This window comes from Bombyx mandarina, chromosome 18 (genome assembly GCF_030267445.1).
Source record: "Bombyx mandarina strain Sakado chromosome 18, ASM3026744v2".
Taxonomy (NCBI): domain Eukaryota; kingdom Metazoa; phylum Arthropoda; class Insecta; order Lepidoptera; family Bombycidae; genus Bombyx; species Bombyx mandarina.
In genome coordinates, this window is record NC_143224.1 from 1,956,664 (window position 1) to 1,977,690 (window position 21,027).

General features: G+C 37.1%; 2 protein-coding genes across 8 annotated transcripts in view; both read left to right on the plus strand.

Annotated features, from left to right (window-relative positions):
- The window catches only part of sdt (MAGUK p55 family member stardust), a 167,491-nt gene extending 153,668 nt beyond the window's left edge, over window positions 1-13,823 (plus strand). For 6 of the 7 annotated variants that reach the window (XM_089734536.1, XM_089734537.1, XM_089734540.1 and 3 more), the window contains 10 exons: window positions 1,767-1,937; window positions 3,905-4,010; window positions 4,776-4,873; window positions 5,667-5,874; window positions 6,867-6,999; window positions 7,855-8,039; window positions 8,927-9,091; window positions 9,444-9,575; window positions 10,135-10,316; window positions 10,551-13,823. In XM_089734536.1, coding sequence (XP_089590662.1) covers window positions 1,767-1,937; window positions 3,905-4,010; window positions 4,776-4,873; window positions 5,667-5,874; window positions 6,867-6,999; window positions 7,855-8,039; window positions 8,927-9,091; window positions 9,444-9,575; window positions 10,135-10,316; window positions 10,551-10,733 — 1,563 coding nt within the window. In that variant the 3' untranslated portion in view covers window positions 10,734-13,823. The remainder of the gene's footprint in view (window positions 1-1,766; window positions 1,938-3,904; window positions 4,011-4,775; window positions 4,874-5,666; window positions 5,875-6,866; window positions 7,000-7,854; window positions 8,040-8,926; window positions 9,092-9,443; window positions 9,576-10,134; window positions 10,317-10,550) is intronic. The other variant, XM_089734538.1, reaches the window with a different exon arrangement.
- Window positions 13,824-15,931: 2,108 nt separating this feature from the next.
- Brms1 (breast cancer metastasis-suppressor 1-like protein) overlaps window positions 15,932-21,027 on the plus strand; it is a 136,139-nt gene continuing 131,043 nt past the window's right edge. Inside the window, exons 1-3 of the mRNA XM_028181426.2 lie at window positions 15,932-16,292; window positions 16,812-16,962; window positions 18,332-18,425. Coding sequence (XP_028037227.1) covers window positions 16,091-16,292; window positions 16,812-16,962; window positions 18,332-18,425 — 447 coding nt within the window. The 5' untranslated portion in view covers window positions 15,932-16,090. The remainder of the gene's footprint in view (window positions 16,293-16,811; window positions 16,963-18,331; window positions 18,426-21,027) is intronic.

Consider the following 21,027-nt stretch of genomic DNA (forward strand, 5'->3'; position numbering starts at 1 on the left):
TTTATAGTCTACATAGTAATTTTGTTGCCTGCGCGTAAATAAAAGCTTTTTCTCAAAAATAAAACAAGAATACCGAACATGAGACAATATAAGCACACCCACCCGATTTTCTCATTGGCACTAACAATTTTATCTAAATTTTCCATTTTCCATACAGTGGGGTCATTTTGATGATGGAAATACTGAAAGTGGCAAGTTTTTTTTAACTGCTTTTGATGGGCAGAATTGTTCACAGTACACCTGAAGTAGATCAAGTCTAGGATTGAATTTTTTTTATTTATTTATTGCTTAGATGGGTGGACGAGCTCACAGCTCACCTGGTGTTAAGTGGTTACTGGAGCCCATAGACATCAACAACGTAAATGCGCCATCCACCTTGAGATACAAGTTCTAAGGTCTCAAGTATAGTTACAACGGCTGCCCCATCCTTCAAACCGAAACGCATTACTGCTTCACGGCAGAAATAGGCAGGGTGGTGGTACCCACCCGCGCGGACTCACAAGAGGTCCTACCACCAGTAATTACGCAAATTATAATTTTGCGGGTTTCATTTTTATTACACGATGTTATTCCTTCACCGTGGAAGTCAATCGTGAACATTTGTTGAGTACGTATTTCATTAGAAAAATTGGTACCCGCCTGCGGGATTCGAACGCATCGCTCAACACGAATGCACCGGACGTCTTATCCGTTAGGCCACGACGACGACGAAATAAAAACAATTGAAAATTTGGCAAAATCACAATATCAGAATCGATATTGGCGACTCTAGTAATCGTTAACTTAATTTGGACCGTTAGCGTGTACATATATATTCAAAGGAAAAAAAACCAGTGCATTCAAAACTTTATGTATTCACATAAAAAGTTGTAGTTATTTTGAGTAAATAAGCCAATTATGATTTCCACATATAGAAAAATATAAAAAAAATAACGTTTTTTTATATTGCCCTTGTAGGTATACGGTCCACCTGATGGTGAGGTTTTACCGTCGCCCACGGACATCAGCAATGCCAGGGACAGAGCTAAGCTGCTGCCTACCAAAAATTAAAATAAAAAAATTAAATAATACTTACGTAAACATAACCTTGATATTTAAAACAAAAATTTTACAATGGAATAAATTACATACATATGTGCTACCTTGCAACTTCGTCACACGTTAAAACTACACTTTTCTTGTTGCTTAGATTGGGTGGACGACCTCACGGCCCACCTGGTGTTAAGTAGTTACCGGAACCCATAGACATCTACAACGTAAATGCCGCCACTCACCTTGAAACAAGAGTTCTAAGGTCTCAGTATAGTTACAACGGCCGCCCTACCCTTCAAATCGAAACGCATTACTGCTTCACGGCAGAAATAGGCAGGGTGGTTGTACCTACCCATGCGGACTTACAAGACGTCCTACCACCAGTAAATGTTATCTATTCATATTTGTTTTCTAAAATGAAAGCGTGATTTCAAAGAGACTAATCTAGATATGGTTTAGGTTATTCTGTCTATAATTTTTATTTATTGCTTGGAAGGGTGGACGAGCTCACAGCCCACCTGGTGTTAAGTGGTTACTGGAGCCCATAGTCATCTACAACGTAAATGCGCCACCCACCTTGAGAACCTTGAGATATAAGTTCTAAGGTCTCAGTATAGTTACAACGGCTGCCCCACCCTTCAAACCGAAACGCATTACTGCTTCTTAAGGATTTCACCAGGGTCTCAGTAGATGTTGTTTAACCATATTAATTTCGGGAATGTTGATCCGAACAGTGCATGGACGTATTAGGCGCCCATACAACTGCTGGAGGCGACACTTCGGCGATAGCAGCGGAATTGCTTTCGATCCTCGGTGGACTGGAGCTAGAGAATCTGATCCAGGCTCACGACCAGGCCGCTGCTATGCTAGATCAATCGTGCTTCACTCTAGGCAAGAGGCATAAGGTGAGATTTTGTTCTTTTCATTTTTCATTTGGACAATTATCTAGAAGACATCTTATTTAGAAGACAGAGATTTTAGATGTAGGATAATTATATGTAGTAGGTATTTTCATCAGTTTTCGTGGATTCACTCATCCTCTAAACAGGAAGGCGTGAGTGGTTCGCGGCAGAAATATTCAGGGGCTCCCATGAATCAGCTCGCTGAGTTTCTCGCCGGGTCTCCTCAGCGGGTCGCGATTCCGATCCGGTAGTAGATTCATTCGCGGAGCAGCTGCTCTTGAGTTGTTAGGTCTCCTCCGGAGGCGCTCGGGCAGCTGTTAGCAAATCCCACTCCTTTTGGCTGAACCTTTGCTCGCCCACCTGTCCTGGTGAAACTGGAAAGCCCTCCGGGCCACCAGTAGCCCTTCAATCATAAAAAAAAATCAGTGTTGTTGTACATATCCATGCGTGCACACGATACCACCAGAAAGCTATAAAAGTATTTCACTCAAACTGTATACGAATGCTTTTACAAAATTACTTTCACGAACGAATTATAATCAAAATTACGTACACAAAATGGAATTAATTGCTCAAAATTTTGATTCTACGAAAATCCTTCATCCATACAAATGAAATGTAGACGTCTCGAAATGTGACATTCCGTTAAATTAACAATTCCGTCTATTAAACAATTTATTATTATTAACAAAAATCAAATCAAAATAATTTAACATAAATCAACTGACACAGTAGAACAGATCTTCCAATGCGCTTGAAGGAGGCACAGTTCCCAAGATACTGGCTACGTTGCCTCGTTGGACAGCCAGACTCACTCTCTGTGCAAAGTACATTCCGTCTATTAATATCTAAATCAGGGCATTCAAACTCATAATTGTTGAAGTTGAATGAGTTAAATTCTTGCAAATCGACGCGGCTTGCGTTCCTCGGCGATGTCTCGCTTCAGACGTCATTGAGTAACACAGCCCAATATATAGAAGTGTCACAGATTTTGTTTACGTATTGCTACGAGTATTTATGAATTATATATTTTGACTGACTGACTTAGCGTGGTATGGACATGTGATACGTAGAGAGAAGATGCATGTGACTAGGAGATGTGTGGAAATGGTAGTGCAAGGAAGTGGGGAAGAGGTCGACTGAAGAAGACATGGACGGAGTGTGTGAATGACGACATGAGAGAAAGAGAGAGGAGTGAGTGTTGAGATGACGGCTGATAGAAGAGAATGAAAGACAAAAATTTGCTGTGCCGACCCCACCTAGTGGGATAAGGTGGGGAAAATAAGAAAAAGAAGAAGATATTTTGACTGAATCGGTGGTGCATTAGTTAGCGCTCCTGTCTATTGCGCCGAGGGTCATAGTTTTGATTCCCACATCGGACAAACATTCGTGTGATGTGCTCTTTGTCTGTTTGCTTATTATCTATATATGTATATATTTAAACGTATTAGAGTATGTAAGTCAGTTTCTGGTACCCATAGCACAGGGAATCCCAATTTGAGGCCGGATGACCGTGCGTGATTTGTTCCTTGATCTTACATGCGATGCTCAAACGCATACACAAACAAACAAACTAAACACACAAATACTATTTCTTTTATTGATCAGACTAAGAAAACCGAGCCAAGGTGTTTTTCTGACTTTTATAAATTACTAGCTGACCCGGCAGACTTCGTAGTGCCTCAATCGATAAATAAAAGACCTAAAAACTTAAAACAAACAAAAGGAATCCATTCGACGGGGGGGACACATCAAAGGAAAAACAAAATTGTTATTTTTATTTAGTTCCGATCATTTTCATATTTATCTAACCTTTCAAACCTTCCCTGGACTTCCACGAATAATTCAAGACCAAAATTAGCCAAATCTGTCCAGCCGTTCTCGAGTTTTAGCGAGACTAACGAACGGTAATTCATTTATATATATATATATATATATATATATTAGTATAGATTGATAAACAATTACAGAACGGAAGCGCGTATAAGGACGATAAAGGGCTGACGTCGCATTCCCCGGACGACCCGAGCGAGCACATCAAGATTATTAAAATAGAGAAAACAAATGAACCGCTCGGTAAGTTTTTTCTACGTTTGAACAACCCTAGCTTATTACTGTATTTTTAATGCTGCTGCAGATGAAGAGTCATGTATTTTGAATTAATTGGTTTACAAGTTGTTTGTTCATTTACGCCAAACGTAGAAAATATTGTGATCAGCTTTGTATTTAAGGCGCTGTGTCAGAATACAACGAAAAAAGCGGAAATATTTTAGGGTTTTTGATATAACGATAAAACATTTTTTTTATTATTTCTGAGATAGATGTATATGAGTTCACGGCCCACCTGGTGTTGAGAGGTTATCGGGAACCCTTAGATACTTACCAATCTTCAGACATGAGTTCTATAGCACAATACATCCTTCAGATAGAACGATACGCAACGAAAATAGACGGGGTAGTGGTGAGTACCGACGACGACAGACGATATAACAGCAGCAGAAAATGAATTATAATAATATGAAACGAATTTCGAGTAGCTACTGTCGTTTATAAAAGAAATTGCAAAAATGTATATTTTAAAATTGCATCATGTCAGTCAGTCAGTCAATGTTGGTCTAAAAATTCTAAAATTTTTTTAAAATTTAAATAGACAGTCGTGCATATTTTTTAATGACATAGTCAATTTTAGAAATGTTTCCATTTACGCTCAAATTTAAAGTCAGTTCAAACGCGGAGTCAAATAGGATATGCGGTTTTGAACTTAATGAAAATAGCGCACGATACGACCTCGCCTTAAGCTGTTAGAAAAACGTATTTACTAATGTTATTTTTATTTCGCAGGTGCCACGGTAAGGAACGAAGGAGAAGCCGTTATTATCGGCAGGATAGTTAAGGGGGGCGCGGCGGAGAAATCTGGACTCCTACATGAGGGCGACGAGGTAAGGGCTCCGATAAAAACAAACAAATATAACAGCGGTAGGTTGCTGGTCTGCTGGATCTAACGCCAGGCCCGTGACGTCCACGTGCGACGGTAACCACTCACCAACAGGCGGGCCGTACCCTCGCCTGATTCTAACAACGCCATCCTAATTATACCTATATAAGATACGAGTATAAGCGTTTTACTTTTAGGGCCTTAGATTTATACAATGAGGCCTGCGTTAAGGGGTGTTTTGGTTTCGGTTAAGGGATTAATTAAATAAGAGCCCAGTGAGCTCACTTACTCGTTCTGCGAATCTAGTATAACCCCTCAAGGTTACCAGAATAGGTAGGGAAAAAATTAATAAACATTCGATTTGGCTAGTCGATATTATGTCGGTCTGTGTATGAATTCACGAATACACAAGGTTTTTTAATTTAGTTCAGTTTGGATAGTTGATATCATGTTGGTCTGAATAGTGGCGTGTTTTTTTTATTGCTTAGGGTTGGACTAGCTCACAGCCCACCTGGTGTTAAATGGTTACTGGAGCCCATAGACATCTATAGCCTAAATGCGCCACCCACTCACTGTTGAGGATCGTGACTCCGTCCGATTCCGTCAACCAGCTGTCTCCATCGATCCCGCCCTACAGCCCGATAAAATAAAATGGCGATAAAAAAGTTAAGATTTCAATTATTCCGTTGTCAGTTCTATATCTTCATGTTCTATGTCAGAAATAGATGGATGGCTGGTACCCACCCGCGCAGACTCACAAGAGGTCCCACCACTAGTAAAGTGTTGTCGTCCAACAGCTGCTGGAGGTGAACGGCGTGGCGATGCGCGGCAAGTCCGTGCACGAGGTGTGTCAGGTGCTGGGCGCGCTGTCGGGCACGTTGTGTGTGGTGCTAGCGCCGCGCGCGCGCTGCGTGCGGGCCGCTCCGCCGCCGCGCGTGCTGCACGTGCGCGCGCACTTCGACTACGACCCGGAGGACGACGTGTACATCCCCTGCAGGGAGCTCGGTAACCCTTCCCCCTTCAATATGTTTTTTTTTCGGCCCTGGCCAAAGTTTCTGCACGTTGGACCCTGTGGTCGAGCACATAAAGGAATCGAGGACTTTTTGGGCGGGAACGCGGGGAGTGAAGTTGTGTAATTTTGGTCTATTTAGTGTTTCTTCAGCTTTAAATGTGTAATAATGTTGGTTTATTAACTGTTTAATATCTGTGAAAGTGCACAAATGTGGGAAAATGAAACAAAGCCGCCGGACGTAACTTCTCGGGATTCTCCAAGAAGTCCACTGAAACAATCTCAGTACATGACCACCATTTTACTGATATTATTTTTCATCCAATATCATCTATTTTCCTTTAGTTTCGTCCCAGCTGATTAATGCCTCAAATTAATCATCTTCATTTCATTTCACTCCATATTATCATTTTTCATAAAAATAAGAATAAAAACTAAAATAAGACATGACTTAAAGGTCTTAGTTACCAGGTCATAAAATCCCTTTAAAAAACATTTAAAAGAACCAAAGCTGTAAAAGGCTTACCTACTAAGCGACTTCCCAGCACTCTCGGCATCGCATGTAGCTCACCACCAATCGTTGTGCAGTTGTATAGAGCTGCTGTAAGGCATTGCACTAGACGCGCCTCTTAACCTTCACCGGAACCCTCTAACCCGGTTTCATTCGGGCAGTGTAAAATAATTGTTAAGGACTTATTTAATTATTAAGGGCTTAATTTATTACACATTGGCCTTGGCCATTTGCCATTTGACCTCCGTCATAGTCGACCGCCTTACCTATCAAACCGGAGTGAAGATGTCTCAGTCAAATTGTATATAATATTTTCTTCGATTTTTACGAACCGCAGACATACTTAATAATACTTTTACGGCTTAATCATTACGGTACGGTTTTAACATTACTTCCAATGTTTCGAATTATTAAAAATTTTGGAGGTCACTGGCGACTAATCGACTATTCTATTTCATAATTACCTTTCACTTCCAGGTATTAGCTTCCAAAAAGGTGACGTGTTACACGTGATAAGTCGCGAAGATCCGAACTGGTGGCAGGCGTACAGGGAAGGCGAAGAGGACCAGACCCTCGCCGGACTAATACCGAGTCAAGCGTTCCAACACCAGTAAGCTGTTTTTTAATAGCCATATTTCTTATGCAATAAAGTCTATTTTTGTACTTTTTGTTATTTTTATAACAGCTCCTTTATATTAGTTGAGTCATGACCGAAGTGATTTTTACGTAACGATGCTTCCATCCCGCCTTCATCGTAGGGCGCCTGAAGCGATTTTGGTGTCTGAGTCTCGCAAGGATTTTATCGGAAAACAAAACCGTATTCGGGCTTCAAGGATCTCTGGACTTTCCATTGTTACGAAGCAACTTACCTTCGACTTTTAATATCGTAACTAAAAAATCGACGAGGTGGGTAGTTGTTAAACTCCCATAGACACAGCCCAGTGAGTTTCTCGCCGGATCTTCCGTGTGGGTCGCGATTCCAATCCGGCGGTAGATTTAGCGAAGCACTACTCTTGCTAGGGCTAGTACTATCAAATTCTTTCAAGTTGGGTCCGTGAGCTCACCTACCCGTCCGCGCGTAGCTGTAATAGCCACCTAGACTACCAGTGAATAAGTAGAAAAAACAAAGCTTAAATATACAAACCATTGAACAAAATATATCTCTTCCTCATCCAACTCTGGTGATAGGACCTCTTGTGAGTTCGCGCGGGTAGGTACCACCACCTTGCCTATTTCTGCCGTGAAGCAGTAATGCGTTTCGGTTTGAAGGGTGAGAGAGCCGTTGTAACGATACTTGAGAACTTAGAACTTATATCTTAAGGTGGATGGCGCATTTACGTCATAGATGTATATGGGCTCCAGTAACCACTTCACACCAGGTGGGCTGTGAGCTCGTCCACCCATCTAAGCAATAAAAAAAACCTTATCTGCGCGTTCAAAGCAGTAAAATGCCGCGTGTTTCCAGACGGGAAGCAATGAAGTTAACGTTAGCCGGCGAAGTGGCAGCCCGCGACAAGCCAAGGAAAGGCGGCACTTTACTGTGCGCGAGGAAACCGCCGCGCAAGAAGAAGGGCAAGAAGGCGACCAGTGAAGCTGGATACCCTCTGTACTCGACGTCTGGCGGAGACGGTATGCACTTGACAGTCGACGGTACTTATATTTGTTTTTTATTATTTATTTCCTAAAATTGGGCAAACCGCATAAACCAGTGATTCCCAAAGTTTTACACTGAATGTCAATCTTGAAAGCATAAGTATATTAATGTACCTTCACTCGCTAGCGATTGTTGTGGCGTTATAAAACATTGAAACTTCAATATATGTTTCTGTTGATAACATAAATAATAGACATCCTAGGGCTGATCAATGCTGAAGCCACAATTGGGATAAAGTACACTTGCACCATTGGATCTAACCGACTACTATTCATATAGATTATTATTTTTAATTTGTATACATTTATCCCTTTCTCCAATAATGGAAAATATTCAAGAAACAATACAAGACGGTTTGCTAAAAGTGAATACTTAGGTCCATTTTAGTTCTACATACCTATTGCATCTCAAGGATCATATTTATACAAAATTTTTCGTTTGGATAAAAGTTTGGGAATAACTGGTTGAATCGCATTCATGGTTTATGTTATTACTGATACCCAACCGTGAACGAACTTCACATTTCGTGGGTAGAGCGTTTAAGAGTTAATAAAGCATAACTAAACAGATATTGATAGACATGGTAAATAAATAATACGACAGCTGTGTTACATAACGGGGAAAAAAATAATTAAACACGCTTTAACTAGCTTGACTTGTATCTGTGATGATATGCACATATTTATGTAACGAATTCTTTCAAAGTAATATTTAATAGCTTTAAAGAGTCAGTCATTTAGAAACTTGTGAACGCATCTAGAATCTAAAAAATTTCAAAACTTTGCACTCCATTTTCAAAATTGTTTTCCCGCAATAGATCTCTCTAGTTACATCCAAAAAGAAACTCTTTTAATCAAAACGCCACTGTCATTGTCGCTTCCAGAATACGAACAAGAAGAGATCCTGACGTACGAAGAGGTAGCACTGTACTATCCGCGCGCGTCACACAAGCGACCCATAGTGCTGATAGGGCCACCCAACATAGGCCGACACGAACTGCGACAGAGACTCATGGAGGACGGCTCGAGGTTTGCCGCAGCCGTGCCGCGTGAGTATCAAACTTTGATTGTCCCTTTAGAGTTATTAGAATGCTATCAAGTTGTCGTCGTCGTGGCCTAAAGGATAAGACGTCCAGTGCATTCGTATCTAGCGATGCAACGGTGTTCGAATCCCACTAGCGGGTACAAATTTTTCTAATGAAACTTACTAAACAAATGTTCACGATCGACTTCCACGGTGAAGGAATAACATCGTGTAATAAAAATCAAATCCGCAAAATTATAATTTGCGTAATTATTCGTGGTAGGACATCTCGTGAATCATAATCTTTATTAGCATTTGGCTCTGTTGTTGTTGTCTTTACTGATGAGTGATTGATGTCAGAACTGTTTTGTTTCCAGACACGTCGAGGCCGCGTAAGGACCACGAAGTGCCCGGCCAGGATTACCACTTCATATCGCGCACGCAGTTCGAAGCCGACATACTGAACAGAAAGTTCGTCGAGCATGGAGAATATGAAAAGGCTTACTACGGTAAGATAGAAATCGTATAAAATCTCCCTAATACTATTTTTGTTATTTTCATTTATGTTGTTTACTTTATTACTTTTATAATGAAGAAAACAATAACTTCCAATAATTGTATGAGTTTTAAATTCTTTTTTAAAACTGTTTGTGCAGTGGTTTCGTTATAGGAATGAAACCCTGCCGAGTTTTGAATTTTTGACTCCACACGTTATCTTCTTCTTACTGTTTCTTACTGTTAGGTACATAATTTACCTTAATTAATACTTTCATAATTTGGTCTAAACACGTATTTTTTTATTGCTAAGAACTAGGGTGGACTAGCTCACATCCCACCTGGTGTTAAGTGGTTACTGGAGCCCATAGACATGTACAGCGTAAATGCGCCACCCACCTTGAGATATAAGTTCTAAGATCTCAGTATAGTTACAACGGCTGCCCCACCCTTCAAACCGAAACGCATTACTGCTTCACGGCAGAAATAGGCAGGGTGGTGGTACCTACCCGTCCGGACTCACAAGAGGTCCTACCACCAGTTAATTGTGTTAATGTATTTCTTTTTTTGTAGGCACGTCACTGGAAGCGATACGTGAAGTAGTGAACTCCGGTAAAATCTGTGTGCTGAACCTGCATCCTCAGTCGCTGAAGATCCTGCGTAACTCCGACCTCAAGCCCTACACCGTGTTCGTAGCACCGCCCAGCCTCGAGAAACTACGACAGAAGAAGATCCGGAATGCGGAGGCGTTCAAGGTACGCCGCCTGGATATCATCAATGGGTTTCAACAAATATTGCCATTAACGTTACCGAAAAAAACTAAGAGTTTTATTAATCTCGTAGATTATTTTTATTTACAAAATTTTAATAATCAATATGTTTAAAGCTTCAAGTGTTTAATTTTGTATATTTTTTGAGTTTAAAAGTTTGAAATACGCTGGCTACATTGATGACATTGTTATGTTTTCAAGAATTTTTTTTAATTACAGGAGGAGGAGCTCAAAGAAATAATTGCAACTGCAAGAGATATGGAATTGAGATGGGGCCATTTATTCGACATGATAATAATCAATAACGACACACAACGTGCCTACCAGCAGCTGTTGAACGAGATCAACAGCTTGGAGCGCGAGCCGCAGTGGGTGCCCGCTCACTGGCTCAAGCACACCTAGCGAGAATTCAACATAGTTGCTTGTCCGGCAACTAAAAGACTGATTCGAGTCGAAAACGAGATTAGGCGACGTAACGTTAACGTGACGGAGACTAAACGTAACGTAACGCGAACGTATACAAGGAGCGTCATGTTAAATTTTGTGTTTCTGTTCGAGATTTTAACGCAAGTGATCTTACATTTGCTCGTCTACGTTATGAATGCTTGCGATTTGAAAAGACACAATAATAATCATACGTCTAAAGAGATTGTTTCGCGTAGAGCTAGATGTACCGATACGAGTACGAGTTTTGTAGAAAATATAGAATTTAATAATGTGTTCCCGAATTTAGTTGATGATGCTAATAAATGAAAATTACCGTAGGGATATCTTATTGTGTTTCGATAATTTACGCCAAATAACTTTACACTCTGTCGTCCCGGTCAGAATCAACTACGGAAGCCGAAACGGTATAAATTAAATAAGCCATTAGGTACATAAACTTGTAACTGGGAATAAAAAATTGGTGATCTAAGTCTTGCTTAGTAATTTAATACTGCGTAAGCCCGCAATGTAAAGTATGCAATAATTGGCGATCTGTAAACTTGTAAAAGTAAATTCTATTTGAAACATGTTTCGCGAATTATTTTACATTTCATTTAATTTTTTTTTTAAATAGACACCATTTTTTGTCATGTATTTTTGGTTAAGGGACTACAACCGCGCGGGCTGCCGTCACGCGTCGTGACGTATACCGGCGGATTTCAATTTAAAGTACGAAATTATTGACGCGTTAGCAGGTATCTACATATGTAACTATGCCGGATAAGACTTTCAATCTTCAATGAAGTTTTAAAAAGAGACGTTATATTATCATTCAAGTTGACTAAATTAAGCTCGAATTTCATTTTAAGTCTCATAGAACCTGTACAAATTGCGTTAGTAAACCTTATTTATGCAAGGTAAGGTTTACATTAACATGAAATATAAATTTTAGACCGAACGGTGTGACAGAGTGTGGGCTAAATTGGTAATTTAATTTTTATATTTTGTAGACACGTTCGTGTCATATGCATTACCAGTTGAAACAGTTTCTGTTTCAATCTTAATTTTGTACTTATGTTAAAGAAGCAAGCATCACTTTAGCGTCACTAATCAACGGTTTGTTTTAAAACGACTTATTGTTTGAGGGTTGCCAACATTAAATCTTCCAAAACACGAGTTTGTAGAGGGCTAATGTTTAAAATTTCGTTGGCAACTTCGAGTAGCAGCTTAGTGAGATGTGAAATCTTATGAAAAGATGAGGGTAGAGGTGACAATGAGAGAAATTTACAATTTCAATAGTTAGCTCTTAATGTAGACCACTAAATTGGCACTTTTTCATTCCATTTGTCCAATACTCGTGAACACGAATTTTATCAATGTATTTAAAACTCGTTATTTAAAAATATATTTTCTGTGTATATTATGTTCCATTACCATGTTTCAAATTAAATTGGCTGTGTTGCCATTTAATTTTGTGTGCGTGTACCAATTCAAATAATCGTATTTTAATTAAGTATGTATTCGAGTTTTATGATGTTTTAAAAAATGTTTTTACATATTGAATAAAATAATTTTCCAACTTATTGAATAGTAAAAACTCGAACCCTTGTTGAATTATATTACGTATGTTCGAAAAGATATGTATTACATTTATTCAATACCTAAAACATTGCCTATTTATAATACATCCAGAACTTTTTAATAAATTAAACTAGGGGAAAGTTAATAGATTGTTAAATTTTACCATCACTGCTACAATAATATTAATGCGATGGAATTTACGGGCAGCAGTTAAATAAAATAAAAAACATAGATAGTTAAAACGAAAAAAAATAAAGAATAAAGTACGATGAATAATACAATAAAAATATTTCTCTAAGGCCAAATTTATAAAGGTAGTTTTAATAGGAATTTTTTGAAAATTTTCTCCTTGTAGTTTTATCTTGAAGTTCTCGCTGATGAGGTGGATCGAGCGTAGCATGTTGATACCAACAAAAATCAATAAAATCGCTATCATAGTGAGTAGAGAAGCAATATTTTATATCCGTATAATCAAAATTCTACTGTGTGTAACGACATATCTGTTTTATAGAAAATTTCGATACCTTTGCCCGATTGTTTTATTAACTATTTGACAGCTGACGGTTCAAAAATTATGACTTAAAATACAGTATCCTGTTTTAACTTAGACACTATGCGATATTTCTGAAATAAAATCACATGCAAAATTCTATTTATTGGATTTCTTTTAGCCATCAATGAAATTATGTTTCTTAGTTCATCTCGGACCCTCTGTGATTCACTAATATAATATAACAGGATTATTATAGCAATAATGATACAAAATAAAATGAAAACAAATATTCTAAATGTCCAATAAATATACAAAGTCGCGGTAAAATTGTTTAGATAGAATTGTGTAAAAATATCCAATTATGTTAGTGCCAAATGAAACCACTCGAATAGTGGTACCAATGATCATCTTTGAGAATCACAATTTTCATATTAAGTACCTATCTATGTCATATGAATATTATATCAGTATTGTGTATTTTTTTGTTTAGGCGTAAACTGATTTCAGTTTGAGCGCTGGTTAAATTCATAGTTTTTTTTTATCGCAAATCGAACTTGGCCATTGTATAATCTAAATGTTACCGTAAGTGGAACACACATATAATGGGTTCGGTATAAGCTCAGAATCATCAAAAACTGTTTCACATTATTAATAGGTCCTTTATTTGAAACCATGAATACATATTATAATTTAGCCAGTGGAGGTGCTATCGTTTATACAATGTTTTGTTATTTTTCGTTTGTATCTTTACTTTTTAAACTACATAATTTAATGTACTAGAGATTTCAACAAAGTATAGCAGAAGTCACTACTGCATTAAATTTGTGATTAAAATATAAAAGGTTCCACAGTATTGATATTATTATTACCTAATTTATAAATAGTCCTGTATATAATTTATTAACAACTGAATAAAGATTTATAAATAACATGTTAATAGAGAACAATTTAATGTAAATAATAGACTACCTATTAAATTTAATATCAGATAATATTGGTTTTAATTGAATTCATCACTTGTTGGTAAGTTTACGGGGTGTGAGGGTGCCATCTTGAAATAGCATTTCGTCGCTGCGCGTGCGAATCCGCGTAAGAGCAACTTGTAAAGACCGCGTATTTGCTTTTTGATGATTTTACAGGAGGAAGAAAAAACTGAATAACTCAGCCATTTCAATTGTTATTACCAACTGAACTTAACAGCTAGTTCTTTACACCTTTCTTTAATGGAAAATAACGTAAATTTAATCGTAGTTAGTCTAGATTTTGTGTAAAGTCACTTACGCGGTTTTGTTTTAACTAATTACAAAATAATTACACTGTTATTAAAGGTACGCGGTTTTTAAATGAATCAATTGATTAAAGGGTTGTATTTATTATTAGAAAAACCAAAATAATTTGTAATAATGTACTTCTCGAACATAAATAATCGAGGTTTATAATAATATTATTAAGTTTGTATATCGAAAACCGACGATCGAAGACATAAAAATCCTACCTATTATATTGACCTCGACCTCACGGCTCTAACCTGACGTTTGATAATATTCGCCGTAGCAAGAGCAGTGCTTCGCAGAATTTACAACCGGTTCGGAAACCCGACCAAATGAGAAGATCCGGTGAGAAACTCAGTGGACTGTGTCTGAGGGCTAGACAACACTCCGCCTATTTAACCCAATGACTCCGTGAGATTCTTTTTTTAATAGAGTTTCATTGCGCATTTAGAAACACTACGTTTGGTATTAACGATGTTCTATTGGGTCGCGTTTCCGATCCGGTGGCAGATTCTGCGAAGCACGGCTCTTGCTAGGGTTCGTGTTAGCAACGTCGTCAGGTTTGAGCCCCGTGAGCTCACCTACTAGTTAAGGTTCCGCTGATATAGCCTCTCAAGGCTATCAGCTTAGGAAGGGAAAAAAAAAGTTATCATGTCAGGAACCACCAACATTATCTTTATGGACATAAACACCACTGCATTTTGAATCTTTAAACGCATAAACAATCTGATCGCTCTCCGTTATAAGTGGTCATATAAATATAAATCTAATTTAAGGCACTAGAAATAACGAAAGTGTTGTATCTGATGGTCTATAATAGTCACCTTTAAATAGTATGTTTAAAGTGGAGTCCTTTGAGACGAGCCGAGGCACATAAATTGTTTAGTTTAGTTAATTTTTAACTCTTCAGGATTCAACGATTAAACGTTGATTACTCATACTGGCTTACTAATTATTTAGGATATAACAAAGTGCCTAAATAATTAGTGGCAGTGGGCTGGCCATATATGCCGTAGGACTGACGATCGCTGGAGCAGACGGGTCCTTGAGTGGAGACCGCGCAGCGGAAGACGTAACGTGAGACGCCCCCTAGCTAGATGGTGCGATGACCTCCGCACGGTGGCCGGCAAGAAGTGGATGAGGAGAGCCGCAGAACGGGCTCAGTGGTGTAGATTGGGAGAGGCCTATGTCCAGCAGTGGACGACTGTGGGCTGTTGATGATGATGATGATGATGAAAGTGCCTAAAAATCTCCAGATATGGCTTTTAAGGCTATTTCAGATAAATCAGATGCTTTAATTCCGCCCCATTTCACTTTTCAAATAACATGGCTTCGACCTTTAACAGCAAAATAAGAGATTACACTCATGGTATGATATCTTTGCCTGTCATGTATTGAAAAATCTGAAAGTACTGTACATCTACATTTTGACGGTTTTGTTGCAGGAACGCGAGAAATGTAATTGTGTGAATTAATTTAGCGTCTTCAGGTTTAAACGTTTACAAGAGTTTATTAACCGTTTAGCATCTGAAGTGCATAATTGTAGGACAATGAAACAAAGTCGCTGGACGTGGTTTCTTGGGCTCTTCCCAATAGTCCATTGAAGTCTCAACCAGTAGCTTCCATTTTACGTTTCATTTCATTCGAACCCAATCGATGATTCCGATAAATCATTTTATATTATTATACATTATTATATACACATACAACATATGATTATATTATTTTCCAAATCATAAAATACACACATACATTTATACCAGATTGTATGTTATGGTATGATACTTTCGCCTTTCCTGTTGAAAATTAAACCATTATTATTTTGACTTTTGACAATAACTTATCTATGACATTGACGTTAACTTCACTTTCACAAATTTATTTTGACGTAGGTATTTAAATTTTGCAATTTACTAATTGGAGCGAAAACACAATTCATTACAAAATTAAAATTAATTCTACTTCATAACTAAACATATATTTCCGTAATGCCGTCAATGAAAGTGGAAGGCGATAGTGATGGAGACGGAGAAATGTCTGGGGGTGATACCGAAAGATCTGGGGGCTCTTCCCGTGGCCCAGACCGGGACTCTAGCGCTGAGGAAGCTGACGAGCCTGACTCCGACGATTCTTCAGAAATGGACGAAGGCGAGTGTGAGAGACGCAGAAACGAATGTCTCGATAACTTAGGTTCGTAGATAAGTTACATTTGAGGTTATGTTTACAAAACAATGTCGAGTTGTTTTCGAAACATATGGGCTCTAATCGCTGTTTCAGTAGAGTTATCGTATATATTTTTAACTAATAATACATTAGATTATTATAACATTCATAAATAATGTACTAAATGGCATTATCTAGATTAAATTTATATAATTTCATAGCTAAAGAGCTCTTACTGGACACTTTTGTATTTCGATAAAAATATTGAACGAAAAAGACAATTTAAATTCGCTATTTAATAAAAAGTAACAGTATAAATAATGCAATAATACTAACTAACTAAATAAAACTAACTAGCTTTGCAGTTGAACAATCTTAATCTTCTGGCTATTTAACAATTTTATGTTGAGCAACTATATTTTTAAGTGCTATTAAGTTTTGTAAATAAATTAAAACTCCCAAAGATAATATGTCTGTATAATAAAATAAAATGTCAGAAATATAAGTGTGAAATATTCTAACAAGCTTTACCAAAATTATTCACAGCAAAACTTGAGAGACAATTCACTGTCCTTCGAGAACAATTGTACGTAGAGAGAGTGAAGCAAGTCGAATATCAACTGGCTGAAGTGAGGGGTGGTCGCTCCCAGGAATATCTTGGTCCACTTCGAAGACTGCAGGAGAATATGAGAATCAGGTGCGGAAATTAAATAAAATTAGTTAAAAACTTAGATACATTCGACAGTGGATCTTTTGAGATAATTTAATTCATAAAAAATGATTAAGTGGACAAATAATCACACTATTACCCCCACAAATATTACTATCTTAAAACTACAACATAAATAAAAACAATAACATAATCAATGATATTGTTCATTTTCTTGTAGTGTCTTCTTTCTTAGATTCTGTATTGCCTATGCAATATGTAGACTTTGAGATACTCATATGGAGATCGGTGAAGAAGCTCAGACCCTACCTGTTGTTTAGTGATTTTCATTCCAAAAAGTCCACTACTAACTTTTTAGTACCAAAATCAATTCTGAAACCGGCAGTAAAGTCACTTTGATTTCATTTGACTGTCTTAAGCAATAAAGTGATTAAATTGACAATGCTTCTAGAACAATAAATTCCATGGGAATAACTATAACTATAATTGTTTATAATATTACAAAAAATGATAACATTTTAAGAAATAATAGAAGTTTTTCAGTTTTTTAAGTGGTACTGGGTCAACTTGAGAACCACCAAAACAGCAATTTTACAACTTGTAATTTTATTGAAACAACAGAAAATGTATCTAAAAATAAAACATTATTTGGAAACGTCCATCTCACAAAATGAGTTTGAATTCTATTGCAATAGAATATATGCTTCATGTTGAAACAGCAGAATTATGCAGGACCATTATACTTACCTATCTGGGCTCACAACAAGCTCTATCACTAATCTGAGTATTTTGGTAGAGTGAATATAAACTAGGAATGATCTAGGCTGGAAAAAGACGGAAGAGCTTACTACTAGATACTGACTAATTAGAATCAGGCTGTTATTTGAAGTTTAAATTCTTTGTGTGTTTATTTATTTTTGAATGCACAGATAGCTGATGAAGAGGATCACAGCCCACCTGCTGTAAGTTGTTACTGAGGACCATAGACATCACAATGTGTGACAAAGCTGCTACATGTCCCTAAATATAAAGAGCTCATGTTAGATATGTGTTGCAAGTCTCACTCCTGCCATTCCAGCACCTTCAGGAAGTACATTATTACAGGTGCAAAACAGTTACTAGAATATGAGCCACTGGCTCTATGACAGTCTGTTACTTTTACGAAGTTAAGATGTGATTTAAAAAATAGACAATGATTTTGAAGCATTTTAGGCACTGGAGTTTTTGCCCTGACCCTTTAAGAGTTCCTTGGTAGTACAGTGAGGTAGTAAAAGCTTTATGAAGCCAAGATTCCATACCAGAACCCTATACATGATAGTTATAGTAAATAATTTAAATGTATGAATGAATTGGGTGTATATGATATATGATCTAATTCAGTAACGGTTATCTCCAGAATCGAAGTAGCCGGCATACTCAAGCAAATGAGGATCGAGAACATAAAACACAAGTTTGAGGCTGAGGAACAAGCGGCGCACCAACATTTCAAGGTAAGTAATTGTTATAGCCTCTCAGGAGTAATATCTGTGTTCAATAAAAACAAAATGTTGTTTCCGAAAGCAAAAACAAAATTTTAAATAATCAATTCAAAATTACAATCATGGCGAATAACAGCAAAAGAAAAACATTCTTCTGTTTGTGTTTGTGCATAAAATTTCAATCAACGATCAATACAAACATAATATACTATCACCATCACCAAACATAATATCATCATCACCATCAACCCACAGTTGTCCACTGCTGGACATAGATCTCTGAATTTACACACTTACGTCTTTGGCTTAGTCAGTTGTAGTACCGTTTAAAATATGTAATAGTATAATGATGTATAATAAGACAGTACCCAAAATTTGCATAGTATTTTGTGATAATAATGTTAAAGGTATAGATTCAGTTATATGTGAATAGTTCAAGATGTAAAGAAATTGATAATGAAGCTAGTTCGTTGTGTTAACGAGTGTAAGAATGCATTATAAGTGCCAAAATTTTAGTTACCATGCTCACTCTAAGCTTTCTAAGCCAATTTTCTATAATATAACTGTAAGCTCAATTGAAAAAAAATTTTTAAGAGCTGTCCATTGTTCGCCTCAATCTAAAACTGTGCTTATTAATATTATTATAATTGATGTAACTGTTGGATGATGAGACAGAATTATCTATGAATGAAAAAAAATCACCCAGCTCATTAAACTATTTAGTTCTTTGGAAAACATATGTCTTCCGGTCTTTCAGTTTTCATTGATTTCCAACAAAGGTGAGTATATGATTGTTCTCATTGTATCTTCATACAATTCAATATTTGTTCTAAATATCTATCTGTAATGCATTTAAATTAAAATAATAGCATTCGTTCTAATGACGATTTTGAATGCTGGTAAATGAGTCTCTGGATAAACAGACAGACAAACACGAGCTACTGGTGGAGCCTTAACGTTGTCTAAGGACGTTATGGACACGAGAGTTTGAGCAATTTCTATGAATTTTCTTCATGTTTTACTACTACATGGGGATGGATGTAATGTGATCTGCGTCAACCCTGTCCCACCGTCTCAATAGCTGAGGTAGGGCGCCGGCTGTGAGCGGCAGGAGTTTTTAGTGAGGTTCAACTCCCACGTACCCCACCTGCCGCGCGGGTGGGGATCCGGCGATTTTCTCCTGTGGAAAAAAAAAACTAAATGTAGCCTAAGCTAAGAACTGGAATTATTTGTTCTTGATTCCTATACCGCAATGGATTTTCTATTTCCCGCATCCTGATTCCTCCTTGGAGTTAGTATCTGATAATAGTTAATAGTTTCTGATAATTTGAATATCTATACTATAATATTATAAAGAGGAAAGATTTGTTTGTTTGTTTGTTTCGAATAGGCTCCGAAACTACTGGACCGATTTGAAAAAATCTTTTTCCATTAGAAGCCGACATTGTCCCTGATGAACATAGGCTACTTTTTTTAATTTTTTTTTTTGTTTCATGTTTGTTTTAATGTTTCCGAAGCGAAGCGAGGGCGGGTCGCTAGTAGGAATATAAGAACGAATATATTTCGTTTTTCGTTTCAAGCCTATATCCTTAGTTTAAGAAAAAAGTCTTAATAATCTTACGCGGTATTTATGATTGAAAACAATAAATTATTATGCGTTACTTATGAATTTAAATGAAATATTAGTAACAGTAATGGAACAGTCCATTTGAAAGGAATATTTTAAATAAATAAAAAAAGAAACAATATTTATTAAACAAATAATAACAATACATTCAGTATGAAGTCGTTACGAGAAAAAAATATTAATGTTTTGTTACCTAGCTAGTATAAGGCTTAAACTTTAGGCTAATAAAAACGTTTTAGACTGTGTAACTCGCAGTTGCTTATCTCGTTCACAAATAGTTAACAAGACGTAAACTAGATGGCGCTAGTTGTCACAAAAGTAGAAATTAAACTAGAATGCAAAGTTTCGTCAATCGCAGTTTTTATTAAAAACTTAAGATCACCGTTTCCGGTTTTAGATGTGAGATGTTTCAATAAAAAAAATCCCTTTAGTTCAAGTTATTGCGGATTATATAGAAAAAAAATATGTTTGCACCGACAATTCTTATTAAGACGTAATTATATAAAATAACGTGAATTCAGAATCGTTATCAACACGCGTCGTAACTGATAACGATTGTAATGTAACATCATGATAATCGCACGCAATTGTTATGTTTTCATGTAAGACGTAGTTTTAGGAATAGGACACCCCCTGCCGCGCCCCCCAAAAGATTTCAACGCATTGTTCGTCAAAAAAGTTGATATTATGTTACTCTTTACACTGATCTATTTCACGGACCAACATTTTTACGGCTCTAATCTCGCGATTACTATTTTACTATTCAATAGTTTGTGGTACAGATTAGAACGATTCAGTTTTCTAACGATAAATAGTAAGTTTGGCTGTTTGTCTGTGTGTCATTTATTGTAATGCGTTTAAACTTAGTACTGTCGTTGTGACGTCAGCAAAGTATTATTATTATTTTATTGCTTAGATGGGTGGACGAGCTCACAGCCCACCTGGTGTTAAGTGGTTTCTGGTGCCCATAGACATCTACAATGTAAA